General features: G+C 69.6%; 1 protein-coding gene across 1 annotated transcript; it reads left to right on the top strand.

Annotated features, from left to right (window-relative positions):
• Positions 1-3,669: 3,669 nt before the first annotated feature.
• Positions 3,670-23,689, top strand: MICALL2 (MICAL like 2). Its single transcript, XM_070414249.1, is given in 18 exon segments — positions 3,670-3,949; positions 10,162-10,210; positions 10,850-10,991; positions 11,641-11,804; positions 12,561-12,676; positions 12,841-13,596; positions 14,758-15,026; positions 15,321-15,414; positions 16,915-16,960; positions 16,962-17,076; positions 17,497-17,649; positions 18,061-18,122; positions 18,207-18,330; positions 18,847-18,937; positions 19,003-19,076; positions 20,949-21,063; positions 22,852-22,898; positions 23,496-23,689. Coding segments are annotated over 18 exon segments (2,637 nt in total). The 5' UTR covers positions 3,670-3,806; the 3' UTR covers positions 23,573-23,689.
• Positions 23,690-24,077: the final 388 nt, after the last annotated feature.

Below are 24,077 nucleotides of genomic sequence, written 5' to 3'. Positions count from 1 at the left end.
AGCTGCTGTAACAAACAGGCCCAGGTTCCAGCAGCTGGACTCAGCCCACACTTGTTTCTCACCCAGAGGCCAACACAGCTGTTCCTGGGCAGTGTTGGCCTCCACCTGGCCCTGCAGTGTCCAGGCCTCTGCATCTGTGGCCCCATCATCTCTGAGTCCTTAGTGTCCAGCCAGTGTAGACCTCGGAAGTGGAGAGCCTGCTCCCCCCACTGGCAGGGACTCAGCCACACGGCCCCACCTACCTGCAAGGGAGGCTGGGAAATTGGGTCCAGGCAGAGAAAAGAGCTGGTGCAAAGGTCCTGAGGCAGGGGCCTGGGGGCGTCCACCGCGCAGAGAGGAGGCTGGAGGGCCCATGGTGAGGACTGGTGCTCTGTGTGAGGGGACCTGGGAGGGCTTTGAGCAGGCGCACCGCTCTCATTCCCGACGTGAAGGGTTTTGTGGTGCCGGCAGCACACAGAAGGCCCCTGTACAAAGCCAGGCTGACACCAGGAGGTGGGGGGGTGCCATGGGGGGGGGGCGCAGGGGGCAGCTTCCTGGGACCAGCAGGGAGAGGAGAGGAGGCAAGGAGCCCTGCAGGGACCTGTGGGCGGGAGTGGGCGGGAGTGGGGGTCTCTGAGGCCCCGGGAGCAGCTGAGTGCAGGGACGAAGGGCGAGGAGGGCAGGGTGGGCGTGGGAGGGTGAGGCCAGGGAGCGGCAGGGGCGCGAGGCTGGACGGCGCGATAAGGTCCTGGACTTTATTCAGAGGCTGTGGAGCCAGCAGGGTGGGGCTTGTCCCTCAGCTGCTGGGAGGGTGTCCCTCAGCTGATGGGGGCGGGCGGCCCGAGGGCGGGAGGGAGGGAGCTAGGGGAGGCAGGGGAGTAAGCAGCCAGGAAAATCCCTTGGCAAGTGGCGTGGGGAGACTGAGGTGGTTACGCGCAGTGTGCGCCCAGCTAGTCATGCCTCCCTCCTGCTCTAGGACAGACACGGAGCAGATGGCTCCCACTCCTCCCGACCGGAGGGTGAGCCGCTGAAACCAGCCACTCGGGAGGCAGCAGAGACCCAAACGTGCCATTGCCGGCCGCGAGGGCGGGTGACGCTAAGGGAGTAAAGCTGTGGGTAGTCCATTGAGACCGTCCCCAAGACTCCCCTAGACTCCCAGCCTTTAAACCCCCGAGAGCCAAGGCCCCGGGGAGGGGTGGGAGGGTGGAAGAGGGTGTAGGGTGCACGCTCTCCCTCCCGGGAGCACACGGGCCTTCCCATCCCCCTCTCCTTCCCCCGCAGGCCTGCACCTCCTAAATGCTCAGGGGTCCCCGGGAGGCTTGTGACTAGGGGAGCATGGGCCGCGGCAGCTCGCCCCGGTTTACCCCCAGCCCGTCTCCAAGGCCCCCTGGGCCTCCTGCCCGTCCCATGTCAGTTCCCAGCTTTAATAAACACACTTTTTTTTTCAATGATTCCAGAGAGGGAGGGAGGGAGAGAGGGAGATAGAAACATCAATGATGAGAGAATCATTGATCGGCGGCCTCCTGCACACCCCCTCCTTGGGGGGGGCGGTGAGCCCATAACGCGGGCATGTGCCCCTGGCCGGATTTGAACCCAGGACCCTTTAGTGCACAGCCTGACGCTCTATCCACTGAGCAAACCGGCTGGCATAAACACTCTTAAAGTCACCTGGACTCACCCTCGCTGGTTTGCTCAGTGGATAGCGCATCGGCCTGCAGATTGAAGGGTCCTGGGTTCGATTCTGGCCAAGGACACATGCTCAGATCGCGGGCTTGATCCCCAGTGAGGGGCGTGCAGGAGGCAGCCAATCAATGACTCTCACATCATTGATGTTTCTCTCTTCCTCTCTAAAATAAAAAACAACTATATAAAAAAATTTAAAAATCACCTGGACTCGTCTTGTGAAACTGCCCGCGTGGAGTCTAGAACCCACACGCCACCAGCTGGCGGGGGGCAGACCTGCCCATGGCCGGGTCCCCTTTGGGGATGGGAGCTGGCACAGCGGTCAGGATGAGGCGAGGGTGGTTGCATGGGAGGCAGAAGGAGGTGGGCCGGGGGGCCCTGGCTTGGGGGCCTGGAGAGGAGCAGGGCCCCCAGAAGGAAGTGCTGTGTGAGGTGCTGGTGGGGACACCCCACAAATGCGCCCAAGTCACTGCCCCAGAGCAGCCCGCGTGGGGACATCTCACCGGCTTTTCCAGTTCTAACTGCTGCCCTGCGGTCAAGAAACCCAGTTCCCTGTTCTGGGCCGGCCACCCGTCTGGCTGAACCGGCACCCTCGCCCTTTGTCCTCACGCTGGGCACCCCCGGCAGGTGTGGGCAGCAGCCCTGCCAGCGAGTATCCCAGGTCACATGCCCCTGAGACGGGGAGCTCACCGCCTGTGCCAGGGCCTCATGCACCCCGCTGGGCGGCCGGTGTCCACACCTCAGGGTGAGCTGCAGGGACGCTGGGATGCCGGCTGGGTCTGGGGGGAGGGCCCAGTTTCTGCTCTTCGAGGGCACGGACCACGCTGCCTCCCTGCCAGGGCCACGCTGGGCCAGCAGCCTGCTTCCTTCCTTCCTGCAGCCTGGTCTGGACAAGCCTGGGGCTGGCCACCAGCGGGGACCCACATTTGGTGTCAGTGTTTCCGGCTGTCTGTCCACGTGGCCACAGGCAGGGCTTCCTGGGAAGAGTGTGTAGGGAGCCGCCCGTTGGCTGAGGGCCCTCGAGAGGGGGCTTCTCCTTGGCCACGCGCGTCACAGACACGCAAAGTGGGAAACGGAGACATCGCCACAACCCCAGGAGGGCCCCCTGCCCCAGAGGCAGCCGAGTGGACCAGCCCGAGTGGAGCGGCCCGGACGGAGGCCCGTGGCCCACACCCGGCCCAGCCTCAGGCGCCTCTTTGTGAATCAGGAGTGAGCCCCACCTTGCGGGCACCGCCCAGGCATAAACCCGGAAGAATGCTCGCCTTTTCTTCTTTAATCCTCACCTGAGGACATGTTTGTATGGTTTTAGGGAGAGGGAGGAAGGGAGAACGAGAGGAACATCCACCAGTTGCCCCCCATACATGCCCCGACCAGGAATCAACCCGAGACCTTTTGGTGCATGAGACCATGCTCCATCCAACCAACTGAGCCACCCGGCTAGGGCGGAACCCGGATGGGAAAGTCCTTTCCCCCGAAACTGCGGTGCTGGCTGTAGGGGGGTTGGTGAGGGGGCGAGGGGGGCGAGGGGGGCGCGTGTTCCCGGGAGGCCACAGGCAGGCCAGCGGGGGTCCATTTCCCGGGCATGGGATCCCGGCAGCCGCATGTCCCGTCTGTGGTGGCCATGAGGGTGGTGGTGAGGGGGCATCGAGAAGAACAATCCCGAAGCCTCCGGGGGAGCAGCGGGGCCGGCACCCCAGGGCGGGCGCCCCCTTTGCCCTGGCTCTCGGCTGCAAGGGGCGGCCTGGCCCTGGTGGGGGCGGGGCCTTGACCCTGAGGGGGCGGGGCCTGGCGGGAACCCCAGCCTGGGAGGGGCGGGGCCGAGGTCTGGAAGGGGCGGGCCTGATCGAGGCCGGAGCCAATGCGGGGCTTGGTGGGTGGGACGGGGCCCGACGGGGCGGGGCCTGGAGGGGCGGGGCCCGGCGGGGGCGGGGCCCGGAGGGCGGGGCGGACGGGGACTCGGGCTGCACTCTGCCGGCCGCTGTCCCGCCGGCTGCACGGTCCCTTCCCTTCCTCCCGGACGGGATCCTGCCCCGCGTCCTCCCGCTTCGGGGATCCGGCTCCTCGTCCGCCCGACTCGGGGCCGGGCTCCTCGTCCTCCGGAGGCGCCGTCCGGCCCTGCGCCGGGCCCGCTGCCCGCTGCCCGCATGGCGGCCATCCAGGCGCTGCAGCAGTGGTGCCGCCAGCAGTGCGAGGGCTACCGCGACGTGAGCATCACCAACATGACCACGTCGTTCCGCGACGGCCTGGCCTTCTGCGCGCTCCTGCACCGCCACCGGCCCGACCTCCTGTGAGTGCCCGGCCCCAGCGTCCCGCCCACCGGCGCCGCCGGCCCGCGGCGCAGTCAGGCCGGGACTCGGGCCCGCGCTCCGCTCGCTCCTCCGGGGCCGCCGCCTCCCGCCCCCGCCCGGCGCCTGCCCATCAGCGGGGGGGGGGGGGGAGCCCCGGGGCTTCGCGGGCGGCACTGCCCCCCCCAGCCCCCCGGCCTGTCCCGGCTCCTGTCCGAGCAGCTCAGGGCACCGAGGGGGCGGGGCCAGCGCAGAGCGGGAAGCCCGAGCCCCCCGCGTTGTCAGGCCGCTGCACCCCCGGGTGACAAGGGGGCGGTGGAGGCAGCCCCCCTCCTGGGAGCCAGGGGAGGTGGGCAGGGGAGGGGCCGGGGTCTTGGAGCGAGGCAGGGAGGCGGCCATGCCGGGTGCCAGCCTTGCCCCCCCGCCCCCCGCCCTCTCTGTCCCGTTATTCACCAGCACGGCCCCCCCCCACCCCCGGGCCCCCCGGCTGGGGAGGCAGCTCTGAGCTCAGCCTCCGCAAAGCTGGAGGGAGGGCGTGGGGAGGCCACCTGCGGCGGCCGGCGCCTCTGAGGCCCTTTGACCGTTTCCTGCGGAGCCCAGGCCGGAGCCGGGGGTGGGGCGCGTGTGCAGGGAGGGGGGAGGCAGCCCTCGCTTGGGACGCCTGCGCTGCAAACGGGAAACTGAGGCTGAGGGGAGACACCGTCCAGGTCACAGAGCCCGTCGGGCAGTCAGGGCTGCAGTGGGGCCTCCCCGGCGCCCAGATGCCCTCTGTCCTCCAGGGACTGTCCTGGGCGCCAGCCTCTGGGGCCGCGGTCTCCTTCTGAGAAGGAGTCCGCCGGACGCCTCTGCCCTCGGAGGTTTGTCTGTAGGGCCTCCTGGGAGCAGCCGCCGCTCCCGCCCAGCGGGTGCCCGTGTCCCTGGGAGGCAGACGCTGTGGGGCATTTGTGCTTCCACGTTGAGCCCCGGAAGCCGAGCTCTGCGGGGTTGGGTGGGGACTGGAGCGGGACCCGGGAGGGAGCAGAGGCCGGCCGGGTCCCAGCCCGCACAGACCCCACGAGGCCAAGGCCGGCCGGGTCCCAGCCCGCACAGACCCCACGAGGCCAAGGCCGGCCGGGTCCCAGCCCACACAGACCCCACGAGGCCGAGGCCAGCAGGAGGACCTGCGAGCAGAGGGAGAGCTGGTGCTGTGTCGGGGGGCTCAGCCGCTAAATGGATGGAACCGGAGACTTGGGGTCTTTCTGGGCCCGGGAGCTTCCCAGCTGTGCTGGGGTTGAAGGCCATGCGTGCGTGTGTGTGTGTGTGTGTGTGTGTGCGCGCCTGTCCGCCTGTCCGCCTGTCCGCCTGTCCCAACATGCCCTGCTGCCTGCGGTGAGCCGGCTCGCCCACCTGGGCGTGTACAAGCGCTGGCTCGGCCGGAGTCCCGCAGCCGCTCACCTGGCCGTGGAGTGCCTGCCCGCTCAGCACTGCGTCTGCGCAGTGAGGGGAATGAATGAAAGCTCCAGGCCGCTTACTTCCGAGAGAGAGCGGTGAGGGCCTCGGGAGGAGGCCGCCCGCCCGGCCTGTGCACGTGACCTGCTTGCTGACTTGGCTGCGGTCCATCTGCCACTGGACTTTCGGCTCCAGAAGGTGGGGCATCTGTTTGTTCTGTTCACCGCTGTGTCCCCAGCGCCTGGAACCGAGTCTGGCCCATGACAGGTGCTCAGTGGCTATCAGTGCACAGCTGGAGGTCTAGAGATAAGGGCTTGCCCCTGGGGCTCCGTAGATATGGTAGGAGTTCGGTAGTTGTCTGAAAGCAGGGGCTGTGCAGGGGCGAGTGCAGAGGGCGGAGGGGCGGCCATGTGACCACGGAGGCGGACATTGCAGTGATGCGGCCACAAGCTAAGGGCCGCGTGGAGCCACCGGGAGCTGGAGGGACAGGGACCAGCATCTGCCAGCCTCCGGCGGGCACACCGGGCGATGTCCGGCCCCCAGGGCTGTGGGGATAAACGTGTGTTTCCAGGCTGCCTGGTGTGTGGTCATTTGTTACGGCAGAACCAGGAAGTAGTGCAGGCTTCCACCTGGTGGGTGTGGCTCCGTAGATCCTGGCTGAGGGAGCAGCTGAGGGAGCAGCTGAGGGAGCAGCTGAGGGGGCTGGGGGGGGTGTGCACCTGAGTGTGGGCACGAGCCCTTCGTTGTGCCCGTGTCTGTGCCTTCAGCACCCACCTCCACTCTGACCCCTCCGTGCCTCTGGGCAAGGTGGTGGCTGGGAGGGGCGTCCCCCCAGGAAGCAGTGAGCTGCCCGCCGGCCGCGGAGGGGCCGGGAGGACCCGCAGGGAGAGACTACCCCCTCCGTCCGTGCGGTGAGACCCTCTGCAGCCGGAGGGACATCCTGTCCCCGGGTCCCTTTGTTCGTCTCAGTCCTTCCTGCTACAGGGGAGCCGCTTCCTCTGGGCCTGGCGGAGGGAGAGGCCGTGAGGAGCCGCAGGCGCGGGGCCAGCAGGTGGGGATGGCGCCCGAAGCTCATGCAGGTTCTGCCTGCCGCCCGGGCCCGGGGGTTCCTGTGCGGCCGCTCCAGGAGGCCATGCGGCCTGTGCTGGTGGCTCCTCGGGGGCCTGGGAGGCGTGGGTGAATCTGCTGTTGGGGGACAGGCTCGTGCCCACCCCGCCGCTGTAACTGGGCCCGGGCCTGCAGGTCTGTCTCCCAGCGAGGCCAGGTGAGCACCCGCTGAGCCGGTGCCGCCCAGCGCGGGCAGCCGAGGGCATCAACCGGAGGCCTGCGCTGGGGCCAGGCCAGGAGGGACTAAGGTCCCCTGGAGGGGGGGCCGGTGTGAGTCAGGTGCCCGGTGCCCGGCAGGAGCCCCCCGGCAGCAGGCAGCCCTAGGCCGGCTGAGGAGGGGCCGTCGGTAGCAGCTGTGGACGCCCACCCGAGTGGTGTCAGGGCGCGGCTGCAGGTCGAGGGCCTCCCCGTCCCAGCCCTGGTGGTGACCTGTCCGTCCCTGCCCGGAGGGGTCAGGGCCCAGGGCCAGGCAGGGCGGCTCCTGGACCACTATTCTAGACACGCCTGCTGGGGGCTCAGGAGACTCCCAGGAGCCCCCCAGCAGCTGAGGCAGCACTGTCCCTCCCGCATGAGGTCAGCAGGAAGTGGCCTGAGGACAGAGGCCTTCTGTCTCCGTCTGAGGGCCTGCTGCCCAGCCTTCCGGCCAGAATCTCCGGGATGGACATGGGGGGCTGCAGGGCCCCCTCTTTGGGGACGGCCCAGGCCCAACGCCCCCCGAGACCCCCACCCCGGGCACCGGAGCAGCCCCAGGGCTGACCCCTCTGGCTGGGTGGGCAGCAAGGTGGTGCCTGCTTGGGGAGGCCTGAGCTGGGCAGCTGCTGAGGTGCCTCATTTGCCTACCGCGTACAAGAAGGGGGGCCTTGGACCGGCCTGCCCGGGGCCTCAGGCACCTCGTCCCTCCAGCCACCCTCTCCCCATGTCGTCCCAGGTGTCTGCCTTGGGGTCACTTTCCCTCGAGCCCTGTCTCCCCCTCTCTCTGCTGTGTCTCTCCCTCCAGCTCTCCGTCTGTCCCTCTGCCCCCCTCCCCCCTGCTCCCTTCACGCAGGATTAACTCCAGATGCGCTGGGGGTGCCTGGAGAAAGCTCGGGAATGGCTTTCCCTTCTGTCTGGCCCCCTCGGCCCCAGCGCCCCCAACACCCCCCTCCACACCCGCCCCCCAGGGCTGCATTTTGTTCCAGGAAATAAACAGCATGAGGTCAGCGCTCCAGGAATTTAGAGGGACACATGCCCCGAGCCCCCAGGCGCTGGGGCCAGGAGGCGGGCAGCAGCCGCAGTCCCGGCCAGTTGTGGCCGTGGGAGGCAGGCAGGGGCGCGGGCCAGGCGAGCCGTTGCCAGAGGCCGTGTGCCCCCGTGGGGCTGTGGGTGGTTCACTCGTGGGTCACTCGTTGGTGTTGAAAGAGTAAGTGGCCCAGCCCAGTGGGCTCAGCGGCTCAGCGGTCGACCTAGGAACCAGGAGGTCAAGGTTCGATTCCCGGTCAGGGCACAGGCCCGGGTTGTGGGCTCGATCCCCAGTGGGGGGCGTGCAGGAGGCAGCTGATCCATGGCAATTCTCTCTCATCATGGATGTTTCTCTCTCTCCCTCTCCCTTCCTCTCTGAAACCAATAAAAATACATTTTAAAAAAAGAGAGAGCCGGTGAAGGCCAGCAGAGCGCTCCCTCCGCGGGCATTGATGGGGCACCGGCTGTTTGCCTGGCCCGTCCCCGAGGACCAGGACCTCGTGGTCCAGCGAGGCCTGAGACGAGGGGCCACCTCCCCCAGGGCCAGCCGGGCCTGACCCGCACCCGGGCGGGCGCTCCCGCGGCAGCAGTGAGGGGCCGGCCGGGTCGGGTGTCGCCGGGGCCTCCTGGGGCCACCCTGGCTGGAGGCGGCGTCTCCGTCCCAGTTCCCTTTCTGTGAGGACACGGTCACTCTGGGTCGGGCCACCCCAGTGACTTCGTTCGGTGGTTCTCTCTGTAAAGACTCTCCCGGTTGTTAGGAGACAAAACAGAACTTGTTTTCTTGCCTCCTGCCAGGGGGCACCTCGGGGAGGTCGTGACCTGGGGCAGGTCAGCGGGGGACGCAGGGTGGGGTTGGGGGGGAGGCTGAGCTTTCAAAGGGGTGAGTGGGGGCGGGGGGCTCCCAGCCCAGACACTGCGGGCATGGTGGGCGCCCCTGGGGACACAGGGGACCCTCACTCCGTGGCCGTGGCCGTGGCCGGGATAGAGCCAGGTGGACGGGGTGCGGGCTGTGCTGCACTCGCCTGGCCCACCTCCCGCCCCTCCGGCCGTCTGTCCACCAGACACACCTGCCGCCCGCCCCACGGACAAAGCGCCCTCTGTGCCGGGCGGTCTGGCATCTGGAACGCGTTGCCTGCGGGGTGGTCGGGCGGAAGGGGGGTTTCCGGGAGCCGGGCCGGGTGACGGACGGCCGGGCCCCTCGGGGAGCGGGGCGGGCAGCCTCCGCTCCCATCCCCTCCCTGCGGCCGGCCTGTTTCCTGGTCTTGGATGTGACGGGTCTTGGCTGCCCCTCGTCTGAGACCTGTCGGCCGCAGCCAGGGCCCCGATGGCCCAGCAGAAGCTGGTCCCCCCGCGGGGTCACCGCGGCCCTGGCAGCCGGGGGCTCACCCTGCGGGAGTCAGACCCACGCTCTCCCCCGCTCTCCCTGCTGCGAAGCTTCCAGAACAATCCAGGCCCCACAGACCGCCCCCTGGACAGACAGACAGACAGACAGGCGTGTGTGTAACCGCCTCCCGAGCCGCCTGCTGGTCTGGCTGTGTTGTCTGCTCAGAGCACCCTTCTGGGGTGCCAGGGGCCGTGGTGCCCACGGGCGTGTGCGGGGCTCCGGGCAGCCTGGTGACGGGACCCTGTGGCAGGTGTGTGTGTGGGGGGCGTGGCTCTCACATTCTCAGGCACCAGGAGGCTCTGCTCCCTGGGGAGGGGGCTGGGCCCCAGGTGGGCGCTTAGTACACGCCCAGCCCGGCCGCGTGGCTCGGTGGTTGAGCATCGACCTAGGAACCAGGAGGCTGTGGTCCGATTCCCGGTCAGGGCACAGGCCCGGGCTGTGGGTGCGATCCCCAGTGGGGGGCGTGCAGGAGGCCGCTGATGGATGACTTTCTCTCATCATTGATGTTTCTGTCGCTCCCTCCCTCTCTGAAATCAATGAAAATATATGTATTTTAAAAACCATGCCCCAATTGGTTGAACCTGAACTCCCCTGGACGCTGGGGCCATGGCCTGGCTTTGGTCTCTGCTGGGTGACCTCAGGCAAGTCACCGAACCTCTCTGTGCCTCAGCTTCCTCATCCGTGAGAGGTGGGCGTCGACAGCTGTGGGGTGTGAGCACCGACTCAGTGGGTGTTTGGGGAGGTGCCTGGGGATCCGGGTGGGGGGTGGCCGAGTTCTGTCCCTCATCGCATGTCGCTGTCCCTGCCCTGAGCCCCCCATGTCCACCTGAGGGCCCATCCTGGGACATGCCAGGCCTCTGAGCTGTGCCCTCGGTCCCGGGCTGGGCTTGGCTGTGCGGGCCAGCAGGGCCCAGTGTCCCGGTGCTGGCTGGCCCTGCCCTCCCGAGGCTGCGGCGACCACATTCCTTCGCCGGCAAACCGCACACGCGCCTCGGTTTCCCCACTCGGGCAGGCTGACCCCCGAGGCCCCCAGCCCTGCCTCCCAGGTCTGAGCTGCTTTGCATCGTTACCTTCTAGAGACTTCGACGCGCTCAGGAAGGAGAACGTCTACGAGAACAACCAGCTGGTGAGTCCCTGTCCTGCTGCACCCGCCGTCCCGGGCGTGTGGAGGGAGGCTGCAGCTGCCCATCCCGTGACCCCGCTCCCCTGCCCCCTCCTGGGTGGGTGGGTGGCTGGACCCTCCTGCTCATCCGAGGCACAGTCGGCCCAGGTGGCTCTGGGGGCAGCGCCCGGTGGGTCCTGGGTGACCCGTCGGCTGCTCCTCACCCTGGAACCACCGCCCGGCCCAGCCTCTCAGCCGCTGCCAGGGTCCCGCACACGCTGCTTCCGGCCGTGCTGTGGGCTGTGGTCCCAGCGGGAGCCTCCCCGGCCCAGCCAGCCCGTCTCGTTGCTGCAAAGTGGGCTCTGTGTCCCGGACGCTGGGGACAGAGGGCAGAGCCCGCCCCTCGCCCTCTGGGTACCCTGTGCCCCACGGGGTGGGCATTGCCATCCGGAGCCCGGGGGCTGGCTCCCGAGCGCCTTCCGTCCTGCGTGGTCGGGACGTGATCCCCATTATGCAGACGGGTAAACTGAGGCCCCGGAAGGACACACAGGCCGGGCTGGAGCCTTGGGCCCAGACTTTCCTGGGCTCCCAGTGGGGTCCTTGCTTCTGGCACCTCGGGGGGAGCTGGTGGCCAGGCCGCTCCCGCTGACCGTCCCTCGCCAGGCCTTCCGCGTGGCCGAGGAGCAGCTGGGCATCCCGGCCCTGCTGGAGGCCGAGGACATGGTGGCCCTGAAGGTGCCGGACCGGCTGAGCATCCTGACCTACGTGTCGCAGTATTACAACTACTTCCACGGCCGCTCGCCTAGTGAGTGCTGCCCCTGGCGGGCACCCCCTACCCCGGGGGCGTGGGCAGCTCCCCGTGCTGCGGCCTCCTCCCAGGGGTCCAGGGCCCGGCCTCCCCGCACCCGGCTCAGAGCAGGCTGGGCAGGTCCCCTGAGAGGCACGCCAGCTCCCGCCTCCCTCCCCCTCGCTGGGTCTCGGCCGCTTGGCAGACCCCCGAGGGCTCCCAGGCCCAGCTCCGATGTCCCCCCGTTTGGTCCTGACGTGGTGGCGGGAGAGGCCGCCTGCCATTCTCTCCCAGCGCTCTGCTTCCTGCCCCCCCCACATTCCGCGCCCGGCCTTAGAAATCCCCGGAATCGCTCCGGGCTTGTCTGGGCTCGGGGCCAGCCCGCCTCCTGCCTTCCATCCACTTGGTGGAGAAACAGCGAAGTCCCCTCTCTTGACCCCAGCAGGGTCGCAGGGGGAGGCGGGGAGGCCAGGCCCCAGCTGGTGGCGCTGGCTGTTGCTGGGGCTGCCCCCCCCCCCCCGCACCCCAGCAGGAACTGCCTTCACCCCCTCCCCCATTCCAGGCCCCAGCTGGGCACCCACATCTCCAAGGGCTCAGGCCGGGGTGGCCCAGACACTGGGAGCCGGGTGGGGGCTGGGCCGGCCCCTGACCCTGTGTCTCCTGCCAGTTGGGGGCATGGCCGGGGTGAAGAGGCCCCTGTCCGAGGCCGAGGAGGAGCCGTCCGGGAAGAAGGCCTCGCCCCAGCCGGCCCGGGGGCTGCCGCTGTCTCCGGTCAGCACAAGCGCCGTCCAGCGGAAGGACAGGGGCGCAGAGGGCCCCCCGCTGAAGGCTGTAAGCGCCAGCCCTGCCCGCCCTCTGGTTCTGGGTTCCCACGGGTTCTCCCTGAGGGGCTGGGCGGGCTGAGTTTGCCCCTGAACCTGTGCCGGGGGGCGGGGGGATCCCTTGGGGTCCACTTGGGTCCGGGCCCAGCCTCAGCAACGTTTACCAGGAGCCCACGGGGACTGGCTCCCGAGTCCCTTCAGTCCTGTGTGGTCGGGATAGGGTCCCCATTGTGCAGACGGGTAAACTGAGGCCCAGGGAGTTCCCCGCCGGCTAAGCTTGAACCTTGAACCCAGACATATCTGGGCTCCTAGTGGTTTTCTCGACTCCGGCTGCTCCCTCTCCCGTGGGTCCAGGAGAGAAAGTGGGTGCGTTCTTCCCGCCTAGGCCGGCCCACACAGGGAGCTGTGTCCCCACTTTTCAGGGGGTGGAGCCTTGAAGGGGCCATACCTTGTGCTCGGGCGCCCCCTGCTGTCCCCCGGCCGTCACACAGGCTCCCGGGGCTGGGCCCGACATTCGGAGTTGGATTGGATTTCTGTGCCTTGGGGTGGGGACGTTGGGGGTCCTGGTCCTCAAGAACCCCCAGACCAAGCCTCCAGCCGCACCTCCTTGGCCAGGCTGGAGACCCTGGACTTGGCGTCCAGCTGGCCTGGGCTTGGGCCCTGGCTGCTGTTCTGTGGCCTCAGCTCTCCGGTCTGTGAAGTGGGATCTTTTTGCGGCTGACGGGGCCGCCCGAGCTCAGACGCCGCTGTCCCCTCCCACGGGCAGGGCCCGGGCTCGGCGGGCGGCGCGGTGAGCAGCACCTGCGGGGTCTGCGGCGAGCACGTGCACCTCGTGCAGCGGCACCTGGTGGACGGGAAGCTGTACCATCGCAGCTGCTTCAGGTGGGGCCTGTGTGGGGGGCCCATGGCACCGACGCTGCTGGGGGGGGGGCACCCCTGAGCAGCGCCTGGGGGCCGGGCCGGCCGGGAGAGCAGCCGGGAGGCGCCTGCGCGTGACCGCGGCTCCGGGCCAGGTGACGCCAGCTGGGCCGTGTCCTCCGCCGCAGGTGCAGGCAGTGCTCCAACACGCTGCGCCCGGGCGCCTACAGGCCCACGGCGGAGCCCGGCGTCTTCGTCTGCTCCAGCCACCACCCCACAGCCGCCCCTGCGAGCCCCATGTTGCCGGGCCGGGTCCCCCGACAGCCAGGCGCCGTCCCCACCGACTCCCCGCCCCCCAGCGCCCCACAGACGGCCCAGGAGGCGCGTGGGCGGAGAGACGCACGGCCAGGGGCCGGGCCCGCAGCCCGGGAGCCCAGGGTGGGCAACGCCACGGCCAAAGGCTTCGTGCCCGCCGCAGCTGCCCCTCGGGACGCCCCCTCCCACGTCCCCTGGGGGAGCCCGGCCGGGTCCAGGCCCTCAGTGGACCCTGTGGGTGGCAGAGCCAGAACGCACGTGGCCAACAGCTCCCCGGCAGGGTGGTCATCGGCCGCACAGGACGCGGCGGCGGCCAGCCCCCGTCCTGCTGTGACCCCTCGTGCCCCGGACCCTCTCCCGGCCACGCAGCAAGGCAGGGCAGCCTCCCCAGTGTCAGCCCCCCGGGCCGAGGTCAGTGCAGGCCCAGCATCTGCGGGTCCAGCGGGAGCCCCGGCCTGGACCCCGTCGGCCTCCAGGACGCAGCAGGCCCGCGAGAGGTTCATGCAGGCGCCCGGAGCCCCCAGCACTGGACCGGCCGACGCGGCCTCCGAGGCCGACCGCAGGGAGCAAGCGCTGAGCTGTCTCCGGAAGGCCCTTCCCGGGCTCGGGGGCGCTCAGGCGCCAGGCAGGTACGTGGGGAAGGAGGACTGGGGCGCTCCTGTCGGCCCATTGGGGATCCCAGAGGCCAGAGGGGTTGGGATGGTTGGGGTTCTGCGCCACCTGGCCGTGTGATGGTGAGGCCTCACCCTCCAGCCTCCGTTTCCTCATCTGGGAAATGGGAGAATGAGACCGGGGAGCCAGAGTGCTTGGCGGGCAGCGGGAGGGGGACACAGCTACCATCTGAGGCTGCCGCCTGCATGCCGTTGGGGGTGTGGGCACAGCGGCACTGCCACGGGGTCCCCAGGTGGCTCGGTCCCGCTGAGGACCCCTGTTTAACACCCGGGTGTCACCTGTCTGACCCGGGGGTTCTGAGCCGCCCGTGCCTTCTGCACACAACCGGAGCGGTGCCATCCCGGGATGGAGGCGGGTCGTGCCAATGTCCCGGGCTGGGCCAGCCCAGGCTGGTGTGCGGGCAGTGCTGGAGCCCAGGGTGGGAGATCGAGTGTCGCAGGGCGGGTCCTTCCTGCCTCTTCCAGCTTCTGGTGCCCGGGCACCCCTTGGCTCGCGGCTGCCTCCTCCCTCTGCCTGTCACCATGCCTGTCTCTCCGTGTCTGTCTGCCTTCCTGTCTCATAAGACGTGTCATTGGACGTAGGGCACCTTAATGCGGGATGACCTCCCCTCACTTGGTTTCACTGGCAGAGCCTGTCCCTGCCGGGGGACAGGAATTGTGGGGGCACCGTTCAGCTCACTGCTCACCTAGCGAGATGCCATGCCCGGCTGGCACACCGCCCACTGCCTCGTGCTGCCCCCTTCCCAGAGCGGCCATGGCTCCCGGGTGGCCACGGACCAGGAGGGCGAGCTAGGCAGGCCCGGGCGGGCCACGGCTCTGCACAGGCGGGGGGGCGGGGAGGGACAGGGTGCGGCCGCTCCTCGCACACCCCATACCTGGTGTGTTCGGGGGGTATTTGAACCTCATCCCACTCCAGCCTTAAACAGGAGAGTCAGGTCAGACATACGGCAGTGCCGGGAGCGTGTCCACGGCCTGTCCCGCCTCCCTGGAGGGGCCTGCCCTCCCCCAGGAGGGTGGGCATTGGAACCAGCCACCGAGGGAGGCCGAGGGGCTTCTGCTGGCATCATGGGAGGGACTCCTGGGTCCACCTGGGCCTGATCCCCACTCTCGCACCCACAGGCCCTCCCCAGCCACTGCCTCTGCTTCCAACGGCCTTCCCAGAGCCAAAGGGCCACGAGCAGGTCCGTCGGCCAAGCTGCCTCAGTCGGCGTCTCCCCCGGCCCTCAGCCCCCCTGCAAGGACTGAGCCGGCAGCCCCCCCGAGCGTGGGCACCACCGCACGGGCATCCACGTCGCCCCAGGCAGGCAGGACGAGCTCAGCGGCATCCTCAGGGGGCAGCCGGGCAGCTGCTGACTCCAGGCTGAAGCCAGAGGCCCCGCTGGCGAAGGGTGAGAGCCCCGCAGTGAGGGCACAGGGCAGGGGGTGGTCCCCCGCACGGACAGTCGGCAGTTGCGGGCTCACTGGACACACTTACCTGTTGGGCAGCGGGGAAGGTGAGGCCCAGAGAGGCGGTGTGAGTCCTCCAGGCTGCAGCCTGTGCCCGCCTCCCAGCAGCGCTCCTTCCCGGGCCCTGGCTGCTGGGGCGCCTGCGGGCAGAATGGCTGCAGGAAGATGGTGGGGCCCAGCCTTTCCCACAGACTCCCCCCAGAACCCCCAGCATGTCCCGTCTCTGCCTCCGCCAGGCCCGAGTGCTGGCTCCCAGAAGGACCAGGTGGACGGGCCAGCAGCATGGAGGGGCCGCCTGAAGCCCGTGGAGAAGAAGCACCCGGCTGAGAGGTGAGGGGCGAGTGGGCGGGCTGGGGGCTCCTGTGCCTGGACCTACCCTGTGCCTGTGGGTTTGTGCTCACGGGGCCCAAGCAGGAGCCCGTGTCCCAGGTTTGCCTGGGGCCTGGCACATAGTAGGTGCTCAACAAATGCTCCCGAGTAAAAAACACACATCAGCTGATCAACACACCCACAGCAGGGATGTGGGCACATCCCAGCATCACAGCTGGGCAGCCGAAGCCAGCTCTGCCGAGGGATGGGACAGTTCACACCAGCCTGAGCAGTCACAGCAGCCTGTCCCTGAGTGACAGGGGACGGCTCACACCAGCCCGAGTGACAGGGGACGGTTCACACCAGCCAGAGTGACAGGATAGTCACACTAGCCAAAGTGACAGGGGACAGTTCACACCAGCCCAGGTGACAGCTCATACCAGCCTGAGTGACAGGGAACAGTTCACACCAGCCTGAGTGACAGGGGATGGCTCACACCAGCCTGAGTGATGGGACAGTTCACACCAGCCCAAGTGACAGGGGACGGCTCACACCAGCCTGAGTGACAGGGGACGGCTCACACCAACTCGAGTGACAGGGGATAGTTCACACCAGCCCAAGTGACAGGGGACAGTTCACATCAGCCTGAGTGACAGGGGATAGTTCACACCAGCCCGAGTGACAGGGGACAGTTCACATCAGCCTGAGTGACAGGGGACAGTTCACACCAGCCCGAGTGACAGGGGATAGTTCACACCAGCCCGAGTGACAGGGGTCGGCTCATGCCAGCCCGAGTGACAGGGGACAGTTCACGCCAGCCCGAGTGACAGGGGACAGTTCACACCAGCCCGAGTGACAGGGGACAGTTCACGCCAGCCCGAGTGACAGGGGACAGTTCACGCCAGCCCGAGTGACAGGGGACGGTTCACACCAGCCAGAGTGACAGGATAGTCACACTAGCCAAAGTGACAGGGGACAGTTCACGCCAGCCTGAGTGACAGGGGGTGGCTCACACCAGCCCAGGTGACGGGGGGGAGGGGGGGGCGTGTTCCCATTGGAAAACTGGAAAGGCAGGAAGGTGGGTGGCTGGGTGGGTCCATCAGGGGCCCTGGAATCCTCACTTGGTGAACCGGCCTCGGTGGCTGAGGGACAAGAACACACAGTGGGCTGGGCCCACCCACCCATGTGTGGCCGTGGGAAGGGGCGGCTCCCACAGACACGCCCCAGGCAGGAGGGTCCAGCAGGCGCTTGAGTCCACCCTGGTCTGGGCAGTGGGCCCAGGGTCAGCTGCCCAGGGCGGCCTGACCCCCGAGCACGTGCCCCACCTGCGGGGGTTGGGGGGACATAGACACACTGTGCTCTGGGAGGGTCCCAGGAGGCAGGCGCGTCGGCCTTGGCGCTCCACGCTCCACGCTCCACGCTCCACGTGCAGCCTTCCTCTGGCGGTGTGTGTGCTTCAGGCGTGTCTGTGGGTGCGGGGGCACCGCCTCTTTCTCTGTTGACCTCCTGCCTCCCGTCCAGGGCCCCGGAGCTGATGGAGCCGCGGGTCCTAGGGGAGCCGAAGGCGGGGGGCTGCGCCCCAGAAGGTGTCTGGGAGCTCCGAGGGGGGCGTCTGCATCACCCTGACTCCCGTGCGGCCCAACAGGACACCGGGCCCTGCTGGCCTCCAGCCCAGCCTCTCAGGTAGTTCCCAGCAGGGGACAGGGTCCCAGTGACCTCCCCCACCCCAGCCAGCGGACAGGGTCTAGGGGTCGCCCCTGGGGGCGGCGTCCAGGGCTGGGACTGTGGGCCATGCTCCCGGGAGGGAGAGTGGTCCTGGTGGGCCTTGGTGCATACACGTGGCGTGTGCATGGGTGAGCACGCGTGTGCCTGTACATGTGCACGTGTGTGTGAGTGTCCCCACCCTCAGTCACCCCTGCATCCCCTCTTCCTGCCTGGCCTTGAGCGGCCGCCGGCCCGGGCTGTGCCGAGGATCCTGCCCGCGCCGCTGGACGGGGCCGCCTGGCTGCGCCCGGCACGGGGAGCTGTGGGGCCCGCGGTGGCCCCGCTCGGGGAGTGACGGGCCTGTGGCCCCACGTCAGGCCTGTGTCTCGTCCACAGCAGCCCCCTCCCCTGGGGAGCCCTCCCCGTCCGGTCGCAGGAAGCTGGCCGTCCCCCCCAGCTTGGACGTTTCTGGCAACTGGCTTCAGCCCAAACCCCCGCGGCAGGAAGCCCCGGTCCGGACCCAGGAGGACAGACGCCCTCCGGACAAGCCAGGTCAGACCAGAGCGGGCCCAGCCGTTCCTGCTGGGGAGCGGGCGAGGGGCGCGGGCCGAGGGGAGCAGGCGAGGGGCACGGGCCGAGGGGAGCGGGCGAGGGGCGGGGGCGAACAGGGACTTAAAGGGTGACCAGGAGTCCTCAGGCCTAGAAGGAGGGAAGCACGTGGGGCCAGCAGGTTGCAGGAGGCCGAGCCTTGCGGGGGGAGGGGGAGAAGGGGGGGCCGGGTACCAGGGGATGCCTGGGGATGGTGCCCAGATCTGTCTGTGGGCTCTGCCCAGGGGCCTGCTGGGTAGACAGGGAAGCTGGTTGGGGGGTGTGCAGGAGACGTGGGGGACAGAGCTGGGGGGGATGAGTTGTTGGGGGTCAGACCCTGGTCCAGGACGCTCACCCTGCCCCTTGCTTCTCCAGGGAGGCCCATGGGCCCAGCCGCTGCCCCTGCCTCCCCTGGCACGGTGACCTCCCCCGTCAGGGTGAGTGGGCTGGGCTGGGGGCGGGGGGCAGGGCCAGGAGCTCAGCCCCGGGCCTGGATGGCCCCTCACCCCCTTCCTCCGCAGCTGCACCCCGACTACCTGCCCCCCGAGGAGATCCAGAGGCAGGTGCAGCAGATCGAGAGGCAGCTGGACGCCCTGGAGCTCAGGGGCGTGGACCTGGAGAAGCGCCTGCGGGCTGCTGAGGGGGGTGAGCCGCCCAGGCGCTGCCCTGCCCACAGCCAGCCTGTGGGGCCCCTGCCCTGCCCTATGCCAGCCCGTGGGCCCCCTGCCCTGCCCCGTGCCAGCCTATGGGGTTCCCTGCCCGCCCCGTGCCAGCCTATGGGGTCCCCTGCCCTGCCCCGTGCCAGCCTATCGGGTCCCCTGCCTGCCCCGTGCCAGCCTATGGGGTCCCCTGCCCTGCCCCGTGCCAGCCTATGGGGTCCCCTGCCCTGCCCTCCCTGCCATAGGCCCCTGCCCGCCCCGTGCCAGCCTATGGGGTCCCCTGCTCGCCTCATGCCAGCCTGTGGGCCTCCTGTCCACCCCGTGCCCTGCCCCGTGCCAGCCTATGGGGCCCCCTGCCCACCCCGTGCCAGCCTATGGGGCCCCTGCTCGCCTCATGCCAGCCTGTGGGCCTCCTGTCCACCCCGTGCCCTGCCCCGTGCCAGCCTATGGGGCCCCCTGCCCGCCCCGTGCCAGCCTGTGCCAGCCCGGCTCCTCTTCGCAGACGCCTCCGAGGACGCGCTCATGGTGGACTGGTTCCGGCTCATCCACGAGAAGCAGCTGCTGCTGCGGCTGGAGTCGGAGCTGATGTACAAGTGAGAGCCCGGCCCGAGGGCCCCTGGGGCGGGCGGGCGGCCCCGCCTCACACTGTCGCCCGCAGGGCCCGGGACCAGCACCTGGAGGAGCAGCAGCTGGACATCCTGGGGGAGCTGCGCCAGCTGATGGCCCGACCCGGTGCGTCCCCACCCCCCGCGCTCGCCCTCTGGGCCAGGGTGTCACCTGCCGCCCAGGGGACACTGGCTTCAGCTCCTCCTGCTGTGTGTGTGGGGAAGGGTGTGCTGTGGGGGAGGGGTGTGCTGTGGGGGGAGGGTGTGCTGTGGGGGGGTGGCTGTGGGGGAGGGTGTGCTGTGGGGGGGGTGGCTGTGGGGGAGGGTGTGCTGTGGGGGGGTGGCTGTGGGGGAGGGTGTGCTGTGGGGGAGGGTGTGCTGTGGGGGGGAGGGTGTGCTGTGGGGGAGGGTGTGCTGTGTGTGTGGGGAAGGGTGTGCTGTGGGGGGGGGTGTGCTGTGTGGGGAGGGTGTGCTGTGGGGGGGTGGCTGTGGGGGAGGGTGTGCTGTGGGGGAGGGTGTGCTGTGGGGGGGTGGCTGTGGGGGAGGGTGTGCTGTGGGGGGGTGGCTGTGGGGGAGGGTGTGCTGTGGGGGAGGGTGTGCTGTGGGGGGGTGGCTGTGGGGGAGGGTGTGCTGTGGGGGGAGGGTGTGCTGTGGGGGGAGGGTGTGCTGTGGGGGAGGGTGTGCTGTGGGGGAGGGTGTGCCGTGGGGGGGTGGCTGTGGGGGAGGGTGTGCTGTGGGGGGGTGGCTGTGGGGGAGGGTGTGCTGTGGGGGAGGGTGTGCTGTGGGGGGGTGGCTGTGGGGGAGGGTGTGCTGTGGGGGGAGGGTGTGCTGTGGGGGAGGGTGTGCTGTGGGGGAGGGTGTGCTGTGGGGGGAGGGTGTGCTGTGGGGGGAGGGTGTTCTGTGGGGGAGGGTGTGCCGTGGGGGGGTGGCTGTGGGGGAGGGTGTGCTGTGGGGGAGGGTGTTCTGTGGGGGAGGGTGTGCTGTGGGGGGGTGGCTGTGGGGGAGGGTGTGCTGTGGGGGAGGGTGTTCTGTGGGGGAGGGTGTGCTGTGGGGGGAGGGTGTGCTGTGGGGGAGGGTGTGCTGTGGGGGGGTGGCTGTGGGGGAGGGTGTGCTGTCGGGGGGTGGCTGTGGGGGAGGGTGTGCTGTGGGGGGGTGGCTGTGGGGGGGTGGCTGTGGGGGAGGGTGTGCTGTGGGGGGGTGGCTGTGGGGGAGGGTGTGCTGTGGGGGGGTGGCAGTGGGGGGGGTGGCTGTGGGGGGGAGTGTGCTGTGGGGGAGGGTGTGCTGTGGGGGAGGGTGTGCTGTGGGGGAGGGTGTGCTGTGGGGGAGGGTGTGCTGTGGGGGGGTGGCTGTGGGGGGGAGTGTGCTGCTGGGTGTTATGGGTCGGGTGGCCAAGTGGCTTGGTCCCAAGCCGTTTCCGTGTCTCTCTCTCCGATTCTCTCCCCGCGTCTCTCTCTGTGTCTCTCTCCCCACGTCTCTGTGTCTCTCTCCGTGTCTCTGTGTCTCTCCCCGAGTCTCTCTCTCCATGTCTCTGTGTCTCTCTCCGTGTCTCTGTGTCTCTCCCCGAGTCTCTCTCTCCATGTCTCTGTGTCTCTCTCCATGTCTCTGTGTCTCTCCCCGCGTCTCTGTGTCTCTCCCCATCTCTGTATCTCTCTCCGCGTCTCTGTGTCTCTCCCCACATCTCTGTGTCTCTCCCCGCATCTCTGTGTCTCTCCCTGCGTCTCTCTCTGTGTCTCTCCTCGAGTCTCTCTCTCCGCGTCTCTGTGTCTCTCCCCGTGTGTCTCTCCACTGGGCGGCCGGTGAGGCTGGGGGAGGCCACGCGGGCGGCCTCACCGTGGACGTGGTCCTTCCTTCTCCGCCTTCCATCTGTGTTGCCTGGAGGCACCCTCTGTCCCAGGTGCCCGGACACCTCACCCTCCTCCAGGGGAGGGGCCTGGAGCTGGAGGAGGGGACACTGTCCTGAGGGGGGGCAGGGCTCGGCTGATAGCAGCTGTCCCCACAGAGGCTCTGAAGTCCCCCCAGGACCGGCAGCGGGAGCAGGACCTGCTGACTCAGTACGTGAGCACCGTGAACGACCGCAGCGACATCATCGACTTCCTGGACGAGGACCGGCTCAGGTGAGGGGGGGCCCAGGTGAGGGGGGGCCCGGGTGAGGGGGGGCCCGGGTGAGGGGGGGCCGGGTGAGGGGGGCCCGGGTGAGGGGGGGCGCGGGTGAGGGGGGCCCGGGTGAGGGGGGGCCCGGGTAAGGGGGGGCCCGGGTGAGGGGGGGGCGTGGGTGAGGGGGGGGCGCGGGTGAGGGGGGGGGCCCGGGTGAGGGGGGCCTGGGTGAGGGGGGGCCCGGGTGAGGGGGGGCGCGGGGTGAGGGGGGGGCCCGGGTGAGGGGGGCCCGGGTGAGAGGGGCCCGGGTGAGGGTGGGGCCCGGGTGAGGGTGGCCCGGGTGAGGGGAGGCCCGGGTGAGGGGGGGCGCAGGTGGGCGGGGCCCGGGTGAGGGGGGGCGCGGGTGAGGGGGGGGGCGCGGGTGAGGGGGGGGCCCGGGTGAGGGGGGGGCCCGGGTGAGGGGGGGCGCGGGTGAGGGTGGGGCCCGGGTGAGGGGGGCTCGGGTGAGGGGGGGCCCGGATGAGGGGGGGCTCAGGTGAGGGGGGCCCCAGGTGAGGGGGGGCTCAGGTGAGGGGGGGCTCGGGTGAGGGGGGGCCCAGGTGAGGGAGGCCCGGGTGAGGGGGGGGCTCAGGTGAGGGGGGGCCCAGGTGAGGGGGGGCTCAGGTGAGGGGGCCCCAGGTGAGGGGGGGCTCAGGTGAGGGGGGGGCCCAGGTGAATTGGGGGGCACAGGCATCCCCCAGGCAGCCAGGATTGGTCACTCTGAGCTCAGAGCCTTCGGGACCTGAACAGTGAGACCCACTGTGCGCATTTGGAGGGTGAGCCTGAGAGCAGGCCCCCACCACGCACAGAGCAGGCCCCTGCTCCCCGGCCCCTGCTCCCCGGCCCCCAGGCAGCCTGTCTCCCCGGCCCCTGCTCCCCGGCCCCTGCTCCCCGGCCCCCAGGCAGCCTGTCTCCCCGGCCCCTGCTCCCCGGCCCCCAGGCAGCCTGGCCGCGGGACTTTGCAGCGCAGGGACCGCTGTTCACGACCCACAGCCTCGGGGTGCGGGTGGCCACCCAGTGCCTGCAGTGGCCTGAGGGTGGGGGTGGGACTTTACATTTTATTTCAGTTTATTTGTTTATTTACTCACTAGAGGCCCCTGCACGAAGTTCTTGCTCCCCCACGGGGAGCGTTGGTCTCTAGGTCTGGCCGGATCAGGGCCGATCGGGGCCTCCTTCGTTCCCTGCCGCCCCCTGGTGGTCAGCACACGTCGTAGCGAGCGGTCGAACTCCCGAGGGGACACTCTGCATATTAGCCTTTTATATATGGATTTTGTTAATTCTCACGGGGGATGTTTTCCATCGATTTTTTCTTTTTAGAGAGAGTGGAAGGGGGGAGAGACGGAGAGAGAAACATCAGTCTGAGAGGCACATGGACGGGCTGCCTCCTGCACCCCCCCCGCCCCCCGCCTGTGCCCCGACCAGGAATCGACCCCAGGACCTCCTGGCTCATCGGCCGACGCTCACCACTGAGCCGAGCCGGCCGGGCTGTGTCTGTTAAACACATGTGACCACACGTGCCTCCCGGCGCTGCCCTGGCCCCTCGACGCCCAGAGCCGCCTGCCCGCGTCTGGGCTCCTGTTCTGGCCGCAAAGGGTCAGAAGGTCGACTCCATCGTGTCACCCGGAGCTTGAGGGGCTCTGGGCCCAGGAAGTCCCGCCCCCCTCGTGTCCCCAGGTCACTGTGGGGGTCTGGGCCCCAGGAGGACAGGAAGCTGCCCAGGGGGCTCAGGGCTCAGGGGTGAGGCTGACAGGAGGCCCTTCCCGTTTCAGGGAGCAGGAGGAGGACGAGATGCTGGAGACCATGATCCAGAGGCTGGGTAACGGGCCTGGCTGGGGGAGGGGCCCGAGGGGGAGGGGCCCGAGGGGGAGGGGCCTGAGGGGAGGGGCCCGAGGGGAGGGGGCCTGAGGCGGGAGGGGCATTGGGGGAGGGGCCTGAGGGGAGGGGCTGGGGGAGGGGCCCTAGGGGAGGGGCCTGAGGTGGGAGGGGCATCAGGGGAGGGGCCTGAGGTGGGAGGGGCCCGAGGTGGGGAGGGGCCCGAGGTGGGAGGGGCATTAGGGGAGGAGCCTGAGGTGGGAGGGCCCGAGGTGGGAGGGGCATTAAGGGAGGGGCCTGAGGTGGGAGGAGCCTGCAGGGGAGGAGCCTGCGGGGCGGGCGCCCCCATGGCCGCCTCAGGGCGGGGACAGACAGGCCACCCTCAGGGGGTTTGCTCCCCGGTTGGTGGGTCCAGAGGCAGCGGGTCCGGGTGGTGGGTCCAAGGCGGTGCCGGGTGATCCCAGGACGGGGTCTGGTTCTGCTGGGCCCGGCCGCCTGCAGCGCTGAGGCCCCGGGGGCGGGGGGGGGCCCTGCCGGGGACGGAGGACAGGCCCCGGGGCCGTGGCCAGCGCTGGGCAGCGCCTGAGTGTCCCCCGCTCAGACCTGCAGAGGAAGAAGTCCAAGTTCCGCTTCTCCAAGATCTGGTCCCCGAAGGGCAGAAGCCGGACCCCCGAGTGACCGCCTGGCCGCCCGCGGGACCCTGGCCTGGGGGCCGGGCAGGGCCGGCCTGGGGGGCGGGTGGGGGACCGCCCGCCGCGGGTCCGAGGGGCCTCAATAAAGAGACTGACCACACGATCTGGGCTCCGTCTCCGTTCGCCCCGCGCTCCTGCTGGTCTGGGCGGCGCCGCTCAGCTCTGGCCTTGGTCCTGGGTCGGAACGGGCTGGGCCCAACAGCCTGCAGGGGCCTCGCTGCCTGAGCCTGTGGGGGGCACCGCTGGGCAGAGGGGACCGAGGGCCGCTCAGACCCGAGGCCCGGCCCAGGCTGCCCCCCGTGACCCGGGCGCTGACTCCCACGTGTGCGGGGCGGGGTGGCTGTCTGTCGCCCTGGCCGCCCCCAGCTGTCGGCCCGTTGTGGTGGTTCCGGCGGCGAAGCGCCAACATCCCCTCCAGGCGGCAGGCAGGTCCCCGTGGGGCCCAGCGGACGGAGCCCGAGGCTGGCTGTTGGGGTCTCGGCCGGGTGACG

The sequence above is a fragment of the Myotis yumanensis genome, unplaced genomic scaffold (genome assembly GCF_028538775.1).
Source record: "Myotis yumanensis isolate MYYU_CA2020_CCGP unplaced genomic scaffold, mMyoYum1.0.hap1 SCAF_5, whole genome shotgun sequence".
Taxonomy (NCBI): domain Eukaryota; kingdom Metazoa; phylum Chordata; class Mammalia; order Chiroptera; family Vespertilionidae; genus Myotis; species Myotis yumanensis.
This window is presented reverse-complemented; position numbering and strand designations above follow the sequence as displayed.